At 37.7% G+C, this 10989-nt stretch overlaps 1 protein-coding gene across 1 annotated transcript; it reads left to right on the top strand.

The window, feature by feature from the left end:
- Positions 1-5675: 5675 nt before the first annotated feature.
- On the top strand, positions 5676-7345 carry LOC117294610 (transmembrane protein 45B-like). Its single transcript, XM_033777103.1, has one exon. The coding sequence runs from the start codon at positions 6021-6023 to the stop codon at positions 6885-6887; it is 867 nt and encodes a 288-aa protein (XP_033632994.1). The 5' UTR covers positions 5676-6020; the 3' UTR covers positions 6888-7345.
- Positions 7346-10989: the final 3644 nt, after the last annotated feature.

Here is a 10989-nt window from a genome sequence, read left to right as displayed (position 1 = left end):
GGCGGGGCGGGGGGGGGGGGCTTGACGGCCCTTGTTAACCAAAGCCTGGTTTAAATGTCCTATTACGATTGTTAATATTATAATATAAGTAATTATCGGTACTATACAAATTTATGTAAATATAAAAATGTAACTCTATGTCCAAAATTAATTTTTATCAGTTCAAATTGATGTGGTGTCAAAAGAAATTGTGTTTTTTTGTGTGTTCATGGTTATTTTGAATTTTGTATTAAGTTGTAATTCATAATGTTTCAGGTGACGGTAGTCTACATGTACGTCTTTCTCTAGTGTTATAAGGAGTTCAGCATCCAATCATTTTGAGTACTTTTATAGTTCCATTACATTATATTATAAATTGTTATTGAAATTCATTTGATTTATTTTAATATACATTCATTTCTTTTGTGATGCTGCCACACAATATACATGTAGAGAAATTGTTGTCACTGTTCTACATTGCTAGTATTGTAGTTTTATCAGTCTGATTCAAAAGATTTTACACATTAATGATTTAGTTTTCTAGAAACAATGCATGATGACGAACAAGTTAACGTACATACATGTATGTAGTTTACAGTAAATTGTGTTGACAGCACAAAGTAGCCAAGCTTAGGCACTTAGTTAATTTACAGCTGTTCATAGCATCAGTTTGGGTCTTCCTTTAAGTTTTTTAGAGTACATAAACAACTATGTACTTATGTGTACATGTACTGTACTCTCAAAAATCAATTTGACATGACGGTAAGAAATAAGAAAACCCAAAACACTTCCTGTTTTAAAAGCAAGAAGTGGGACACATTATGTTAGATTCAAACTTATTTTTGTCCACAAGATGGCATATTGGCCTGTTTTGAAATTAACAGTTCACTTCTATGACTATCTGATACAATTTATTCTGGTTGTTAAGTAACAACTCTAATTTAAAACTAGTATATTTTGTTACCAAATGGTTTCATCAAGGAAGTAGAAAGAATTTCATCAGCCGCTGGTAACCGTATTCTTTGAGAACTCAGGCAGGAAGTATCTTTTTCTTTCAGTTCAATGTAAGATTTTATGGAACTCTTCTATCACCTGAATGTGAAGGTTTTTTTGTTGTTGAGCAAAACAAGTTATGAAACTTTCTTGCGTGTTAAATTTCCTTGCATTTAAAACAACGTCAAAGTGATTGGTAAATAACGGATCCTGTACTTCCCTATAGAGTTATATAAGAACTAGAGGGTGCACTGGTGATGCTGCTTGCACAAATGTGACGGGACCGCAAGGAGAAACGCGCGCGCCATTCTGTACGCGCGTTGAATAAGAAACACACCTTGCAGTTTGCGTTTATTGAACGTTACGCGATGCTGGTTTTTCAACTTACAAAATTGCCGCACATACACACCCTATGCAATGCCTGTTTGTTCAAGTTAGAAAATTGCCACCTGCTCACATGCCGGGTCGCGTATATAGGTCAGTGCGCCCTTTTGTTCTTATAAGTACTTCCTTAAGCGCATTTTGGATTTTTATTCTTATGTACACAAGTAGGCTGCAGACCTTGGGGAAAATTTCATGGAGCTGCTTGAGCTAAAAGGAAATTGCCTAAGCACGAAAATAGCTTGCTTATTTTACACATGTTACTGGCCAAAATTTCATGCCATATACATTGCTTGTGACTGGTATTTAGCTGTTGTTTTCTTAGCATAACAATTGATTGGAGTCTTGGCTTTTTACTAAGCAAGGATTTTTTTGCTTTAAAAGCAAAATTTTGTGCTAAAGCAGCTCCATGAAAGTGGGCCCTGGTTACACACTTACAAATATCTTCCGACACCCCTATGTTTCCACTCCACTAATGTGTTTTCTTAAATCTAACCCTACCGCTAATCCTAATAAATTCTAAGAAGGAGGTGTTTTAGAGCTTAGGGTTGTCGATGCATACATACACATTTACGTTCTAAGCAGGATCCATAAGTTTGGACGTAAAGCTAAGGGTGGTTGATTGGTGCTCAAGCATTAGAAATACAGTACATGTAGGGGTGTTAGAATATACGTAAGACATCGGTGTAATAATCAAAGGGATATCGGAAGATGGGTGTTTCCCTTTTGGAGGATGGGAGGATCTCGAACATTCTAAGCATGAGTTTCTGTTGTTCATTAGTGAATTCCCAACCCCACCAATACTAGCAATCCCTCTTTTTCCCTCCCCCTTATTCGTAATTGTCTCTCTAACAAGACAAAGAAACTGTACAATTTCTGTAAATAATAAGCTGTTAACCATGCTTGTTAGAAACTATACAACTTCATAAAGACGCAATATGAGGCTTGTGGTTGTTTTGCAGTTGTCACGCCCATGAAACTTAATAGGAATGTGAAAAACAAGGGCTGAAGTTCTGGATGTTTGAACAACTGACCAAGCTTAGAATGTTTCAAATCATCAGGAATTTGAGGGCAAACAGTGAAAGCTTCTAAGGCCCCCATTAGGCTGTAAGACATATACACCTAGTGTGTCTGAAATTCAAAAACAGTTTGTCTATAATATTATAAAACATGGCTGTCCAATTTCCAAATTGAGACACACTGTACTAATAGCTCTATGACTGTACTATAAAAGACTTGGTTGGCGATGCTCGTTTTGTTGACTTTGTTGCAGATATCGTAATTCAAATTACTGGAGAAAAGATATCAAACAAAAATCAAACCAAATTCAGAGACTTGCCCAGTCCCTCCTAGCCAATCACTGTTGCACCCTTTAAGGGGGACTTGTGTAAAAAAAAACAAGTGTCGCCAATTAAGAAATCCAAAAGACAAGTAGACATCCTTTTGGTTTTGGCCGACATCCCGGGTGTTGAGCAGAAAACACTGTTATTTCTTTTCTAAGCAAAAAAATGAGTGGGACACCAGTTGCAACAATGTAAACTAAATGTAATTGCGGCTGGTAACCTGGCAACACTTTTCTGTGCTTATCAAATTTCTGTGCTTACACAGGCTGTATGAATTTTAAGCCCAGGGCCCAATTTCATCAGCTGCTAAGCACAAAAATGTGCTTAGCATGAAATTTCTTTCTTGATAAAAACAGGTTTACCAACCAAATTTCCATGTGATTTTCAGGATAAGCAAACAAAAGCTGAATACCAGTAACAAGCACTATGTAACAAATGGAAATTTGGCTGGTAATCCACTTTTTGTTTTTATCAGGGAAGAAATTTCATGCTTAGCAAGTTTTTGTGCTTAGCAGCTCTATGAAATTGGGCCCAGGTTAGTATTGGGTTCCTGAGTTTCCTCTGTTTGCGTATTATGTGAAAATCCCATGTCTTGTGTACTGTGGAGCAGTGGAGGTGCTGCCAGCTCTCACTGATCCTGCAGAAACGCCCTTAAAAAAACAAATCTTTGGTCTGATGAACCACACTTGAGAATTTCTCAGATTAATATGGGCAACTTTTTTCATATAGTTTAATTCTTAAGTAGGCTCTGATTATTGTCCGAAAACTAAAGTTCTGATGTCAACATGCAAAATGTTGGCATTTCTCCTGTGGACTTAGTGTCAGCATGAAGGAAGAAAATTTGGTTTCATGCAATCTCTTGATGGCATTTTGCGCACAGGTACCAGAGAGTATACCAATGTTTGGTTTGGTAGAAATCATGCCCCAAAAACTGGAGGAAAAAAGGCAAATACATAATTGTACTTAATTTTTTTTTTTTATATAATCGTACTAACTTGTATGATGCGTGAGAATGAAGGAGTTTTAGAAGTGCAAGATGACCCTGAGCAATGTACTGTTTCCCTCAACCATGCTTCAACTATTCATAACAGCATACTTTCTTGAATACCATCATCAACCCTATTATAAGACCATGTTTATCCGATAGTTTTTGTAGGTGATTATGATACTGCTTATATAAATGAAGACAAGACAAAAACAAACTAAAACTTTGTTCAGGTTGGTTTTTGTCAAGCAACAAGGGCAAAATTTCACAAAGCTGCTAAAGCAGCAAATTCTGCTTAGCAAAAAACTCTTGGCCAAGCAAAATAATTACCGAGTACCAGCACAGCAATGGTTTCTGAATGGTGTTCTGGCTTGGTAACCTTGCTAAGCAACAGTTTTTTGTGGTGAGCAATTTTTTGGTGCTTTATAAAGGCTTTATGAAATTGGACCAAGGGCTTTACAAGGTTATGTTCCTCTCCAACACCCTTGGAAATGTACAGTATGTTTGCCAGGCAGGGGGATTCAGAAGATAGACTATGGGTTGTTGGACTATAGGGATGTCAGAACATTGAGCAGCCACTCCTTAGAACTGAAATTAATTCATGATAAAATATAAAAGGGAAACATCTCTGTACAATAGTGCAGTTGGATCTGGCCTTTTTCCTGACGCCCTCATTATACAATACACCTACATGTAAGTTCAGTTGCTCTTATGTTTTGGTGAAGTTGTACAAAAACATATAAAACTAATCAATTTAAAGAAAATCAAATTTAAAAAAAAACTTACTTTATTTCTGAAAAATAGTATGTGTAATGTTAAACTGCCAAATTGTAATGCTTATATTACAGTGATATCTTTATTGGGTAATTGTATTGTTTTGTTTTAAATACTGCACAGAGGTACATGGGCAGAAATTACATTGTTGGGGGAGTGCTAGGTTGTGGGGGAAAAATCACTTAAGATGTTTAAATGTGATTTCACACAATAAAAAAAGAAAAAGTCGACTCTAATTACGTGTTAAGGAAATAATTTACAGTCTTTATTCTTTTTTTGTGTTTGTTTGATTTGAATTAAAAAAGTAAAACAGATGAATCACCACTTTGTGTGAAACTTTTTTCCGAATTCCATTCATAGTTCGTCAACAAAATGTTTAGATAATTTCTTTGGTTTTTAAGTTTTTATTACTATACCCTATCCAAATTGCATGAACGGGGATGTGAACTGGTAGCTCCTAAGCATTTGTTCAAAAGTTTTCAAATAAAAGGCACCCTCCCTAACCAATAACTTTATCCTTATTACATGATTGAAATTGGGATGGGATTGGAGCTGAAAAGAATTTGTCCAAAAATTGAAAATAAAAGGTATAGGCTTCTCTTTTCCTTGACCTCAACCTACTGTGGCCCTTACTCTAAACCTAACCATATTGAGACCATGTTGTCTGATTAGAGTATTATAGCAAAGACTTGATCGGATGGGAGCTGATGATAAGCATTTGTCCCAAAGTTTGCAATAGAAGTTACCTATCCCTAATCCTAAATACCATTCTACCTCCATACCAGTCCTAACCCATGGATCCTGCTGTTTCAGATTGCATGATAATTAGGGATGAGCCCAAAAGTCCCAAATGTTGCAATAAAGAGAGAATTATCCAATAGCATGACAGAGCTGACTGATAAGTATTATGCATAGAGCTATATGTATATATATAGCTCTATGGTATTATGTCACAAAGTTTGCAGTAGAGATACAAAAGATACCCCTACCCCTATCTGAATGTAAATCCATATACAGAGAATGATGGAAGAAGGGCTTAGATTATTTAAATAGCATTGAGGATGGAGGGATAGTGGCATCCCCATCACCCCTCCCCCCCCCCCGCCCGCCAACCCCACATCAAAGCTAGCCACCGATCTCTAATCACAGCCCAAAACCTTGAACATTACCCCCCCCCCCCGCTTGAACCCAAGCCACGCCTCATGACCCCAACCCCCAAAACAATAATAATCCCCGGTGACAGCTAGCTGCGTAGAGAAAGGACCCATCGCAAAAGGGGGTTCCCCCATCCCAATAGACGCACCAAAAAGGCAGTTACAACACGAGGTCAAAGCACTATTAAAATGGAGGAATAAGTTCAAGTTCACGTTTGTTTAAGTAGTATGGTGCCGCACAATACAAAACTCCTTCATACTAATTCGGCTTTAGAACACAGGAATTAAGACATTCTGTCGTCTACGAGAGCTGATCGGAATTTTTGGGAAACATATTGCCCGTCAAATTTTGGAGTTGAGATCAACAAAATCAGTAAATTTGTGAGTATAGTGTGATTGTGGAACTAAGATATGGGCTCGTTTGCTGGACATGCTTTGCCAGGTGCATTTTTTATGGTGTTCGCTGTGTGGTGGATGGTACAGTTTGCTTACCAACGAGTAGCACTCGACCATGGACGGGTGAAACCGAGAGGCCGTCTATTTCGCGCTCTGCACCGGCTGCCTATCGAGGGCGTTGCGGTGCTACTCGCCGGTATAATTGGCTTCATTGCAGAGAACTTTTATCCCTATCCAAAGTGGATAATTTACGATGATGATGGGAAGTTTGCCAACACCCATGTATGGCAGCACTGTGCTATGTACTCATTCTTCTCACTGTACGGTATTGTGGTAATTTTCTCCAAAACCTGCATGCCTCACGCGGAGAAGTACACCAAGCTTCTTGGTGCTCTGGCCTTCTTCGTTGAAGGAATGTTATTCCACTTCCACACCGTGGGTCGCCCAGCCATCGACGTACACCTTCACAACCTTCTTGTGTTGGCGATCTCGGCCTGTATGCTCTTTACACTCGGTGAAGCCTTCTTCCCTAAAGAGGAACGATTCCGCATCATGCGTTGTACGGCAGCCCTTCTCCAAGGAACTTGGTTCTTCCAGGTTGGGTCTGTCCTCTACTGGCCACCATCCGGGAAGCAGTGGGACGATGAAGATCACAGCAACTTGATGTTTCTTACTGAGGCCTTCATCTGGCATCTTCTGGTGGATGTCTGTCTTATCGTGTTGGTGTACGGCATCTCATTCTTGATTTTAAAGGCGACGGGACATTCTACCCTTCACTACAGGGAGATGAAAACTGTAGACGGAAGAGATAACATTGAATTTGGAACGACCAGCCTGCTCGACAATGGAGAGCCGAATGCCCATGATTACGACTCGGAGTGACTAATGCGTCTCTAATTTAGGCCAAAAGACCGGACATAAAGTGTTTCCCGAAGAAACAAGAAATGAAAAATAATGAGGGCAGCTAAGAAGGTCAACAGCCATTATCTTAAAGCAAACTTAGCAAACCTACCATGGACTCCCTCCCTAGACCTTATCATAAATACTCGATAAGCGGGCATTAGGCATTATATGAATCCTGGTCTAGCTAGCGATCATGTTTGATCGCTAGCTAGACCACCATGCACCTCATACAACAGTTAGCGCTTGCGCAATAGGTATTTGCGCAAAGGTCTATAGCCTTACACGTCACATGCTTAGTCATAGTAGCATGCTACTTGCCTGTATATGCAAGGAAGGTAGTGGAAGTTCTGAATTTAAAGACTGTGACTGGTATTTGACTGTTGTTTACTTAGCATAACAGTTGAGTGGAGTCTTGGCCGGTAATCTAATTAAGGATTTTTTTGTTTAAAGCAACATTTTGCAGCTCTATGAAATTGGACACAGGGTTAACCCCCACTATTCCACGAAAAGTGTTCTGAGCTCTGTGTTCTGAAAAAAAAGTGTTTTGAGCTCATTAAAGGAACATGTTGCCTTGGATCGGTCGAGTTGGTCTTTTGTTTGTAACCGTTTGTTATAAAATGCATGTTTGGAAAGATGTTTAGAAAGTAGAATACAATGATCCACACAAAAATATGCCTTGAAAATGCGTGGTTTTCCTTTTACCTCGTCGACTAACACGGTCGGCTATTAAATGGCCAACCGTGTAAGCTCGCAAAGTAAAAGGAAAACCAAGCAATTTCGAGGCAAATTTATGTGGATCATTGTATTCTACTTTTAAACAATTAAATGGCCGACCATGTTAGTTCGCGACGTAAAATGAAAACCGTGCAATTTTGAGTGATACTTGTGTGGATCATTAGATTCTACTTTTAAAACATCTTTCTAACCATATGCATTTCATAACAAATGGTTTCAAACGCTTTTTATAGACCAACTCGTCCTATCCAAGGCAACATGTTCCTTTAAGTGCCATTTCTTTGCCATTTTGCTATGAATTATATTTTTAATATTAAGCTGTAAAAAATACTTTTATAGTTAATATCTTACATTATAAGTTTTTTGTTCTAGAAGTTGAAACATCACTTACATGTATCTATTATATTGTTGTTTGGTTTTCAACACTTTTTAGAATGTGTTTTTTTCCTTGGCCTTTCTGCTTACAGTATAGAGTCCTAAAAGTACTTACATATTTATTATTTGTACAAAATGTATTCAATTTTGGGTTGATGGAAGAAAAATTGTCTAGAGCGGGACTCGAACCCCAACACATAGATATTGGAGAAAATAGGGAGAACGCCAGTGTTAGGGCTATATAGCTCAATTGGAAGAGGGCAGGAACGTTAATCCGGAGGTCAGGGGTTCAGTCCCTGTCAAGTTAATTTTTCTTGTTCAACCAAAAGTTATTAAAAAAATTACAAAAAAATGCAAACTGTCCATTATCTTACCAAGACATCTAAAAAGGAATTCACAAAAAGATTATAAGATTTTAAGACTATTGTATCAAAACATATTTTACCTCTATTGTATTATTTTACAAACATTTTTAAAACTATTTAATATTACAATTAAAGGACAAACATGTAGAATGTTTCAAGTATTGAATAGATGGTGAACATTATTGTAGTAATTATAGTTTTAATTATGGTAAACAATTTGAAACACGTATATTTTGTGTGGTTTGGGGTTTGGATTTCCCTTTACATCATGAACCCTCCTCCATGACAAATATATTTTATTTTGAGAGGACTAGGGTCTAACTCATGGCACTGCTTAAGTCGGGAATTTCAGTGTTTTAGTCCTATACTTTATTTCAGTCGACTTCTAAGTACTGCTGAGTACTAAGGTGACTGAGAAGTACTCAAGTACTTAGGCCATCGAGTATGAGTGTCCGAGAGCCGAGTACCAATACTTGGGTCTCTGAGTATGAATACAAGTGTATGAGTGCTGAGTACCTAGTACTTAGGTCTAAGATAAGTGGCAAGTATTCTGATATCCGAGTACTGAGTTCAACAGCTGAGTACCAAGTACTTAGGTCTCTGAGTATGAGTACAGTGTACCTAGTACTTAGGTCCTAAGTGTCTTAGTGCCAAGTATTCTGATATCCGAGTACTGAGTTCAACAGCTGAGTACCAAGTACTTAGGTCTCTGAGTATGAGTACATTGTACATAGTACTTAGGTCCTAAGTGTCTTAGTGCCAAGTATTCTGATATCCGAGTACTGAGTTCAACAGCTGAGTACCAAGTACTTAGGTCTCTGAGTATGAGTACAGTGTACCTAGTACTTAGGTCCTAAGTGTCTTAGTGCCAAGTATTCTGATATCCGAGTACTGAGTTCAACAGCTGAGTACCAAGTACTTAGGTCTCTGAGTATGAGTACAGTGTACCTAGTACTTAGGTCCTAAGTGTCTTAGTGCCAAGTATTCTGATATCCGAGTACTGAGTTCAACAGCTGAGTACCAAGTACGTGGATGTTATCAAGTACATGATATTGGGTACATGGGTTATTGTTGCTGTTTGAGTACAAGTACTATCAAAATGGTACTTGAGTACATGTTCCAAGTTCTACAACACTGTGGAATTCTGGAGCAATCTTAAAAAGTTTCTTTATGGGAAACATTTTAAGGGGCACCAAGGCAAAGACGGGGCAACAAGAGGAGATTGCCTGTGTGTAATTCCAGACATGGGAAAACATATCACAGAAATCGTCTACTTAAACCATGAATGAAAAGAATGAGTTATTAACAGAACATTTAAGTTATTTTTTTAGTCAGTGTTAACAAATAATTGATATTATTTTACAGTGCATTTTAAGAAATAATATTTTCTCAATATTTAATTGTTCAGGAAAAAATGTATTATTGAAAGTTATTCAGAAAATTAACATTATAATAATATAGGCCTATAATAATATTGTATTTATTCAAAACATTAACCTCAGCTTTGCCTGCAATGACATTTCTCATGAGCCTTGAACATATTTTAGATTTAGAGAAATTGATAAAGACTATCTATGATAACAAGTTTATGTTAGTGTTGTATTCAAGTTTTTAAACTATTCGTAATGCTTTAAAGACAGTGGACACTATTGGTAATTGTCAAAGACCAGTCTTCTCACTTGGTGTATCTCAACATATGCATGAAATAACAAACCTGTGTAAATTCGAGCGTAATTGGTCGTCGAAGTTGCGAGATAATAATGAAAGAAAAAACACCCTTGTCACACGAAGTTGTGTGCGTTTAGATGGTTGATTTCGAGACCTCAAGTTCTAAACTTGAGGTCTCAAATTCAAATTCGTGGAAAATTATTTCTCTCTCGAAAACAATGTCACTTCAGAGGGAGCCGTTTCTCACAATGTTTCATACCATCAACCTCTCCCCATTTCTCTTTACCACGTGAGGTTTTATGCTGATAATTATTTTGAGTAATTACCAATAGTGTCCACTGCCTTTAAGGCACTGGACACTATTTGAAATTTATACTCAAAATAATCGTCTGCATAAAAACTGACTTGTAACGAAGAGCTGTTGATAGTATAAAGCATTTTGTTGTATTGGTGGACATGGCACTGTTGATCAAAAGTTTTTAGGTGCAGCAAGGCGATGACTGGCATACCGAATCTCATAATATGTTGCCTCTTAAGTGTGGTTCTGTACCATATAACATTATGTTCCCATCAAACTCATCCAACAAAGTGACTCGTGCTAAAAGTGTCTAACAAGCTGCATGATTGGTCCAGGAAGTGTTCAATATTTGTATTCGTGTAGATCATAATATAGATTGTGGAAATGTGAGTGTGAAAAATAAATAGAGAATCGTTGAAGAAAACCTCCTTAAAGATGGTATTGTTTTTATTAAATTGCACGCAGTACTTATCGAGATAAGATAACTTATTGGAGGGAGGGGGGGGGGGCAATTAGTCGGGTCTCTTTGCGACTCGCACTTGGAAGACTAGTTATATACCTTAATATCACTTTTCCCCATTGATATCAATGTTACCAAACCGAGGCTGGAAGAACTAACTAGCTTGTTCCTATTTGCAAA

This window comes from Asterias rubens, chromosome 9 (assembly GCF_902459465.1).
Source record: "Asterias rubens chromosome 9, eAstRub1.3, whole genome shotgun sequence".
NCBI classification, from domain to species: Eukaryota; Metazoa; Echinodermata; class Asteroidea; order Forcipulatida; family Asteriidae; genus Asterias; species Asterias rubens.
The sequence above is the reverse complement of the archived record's forward strand: the minus strand, read 5'-3'. Positions and strand labels throughout refer to the sequence as shown.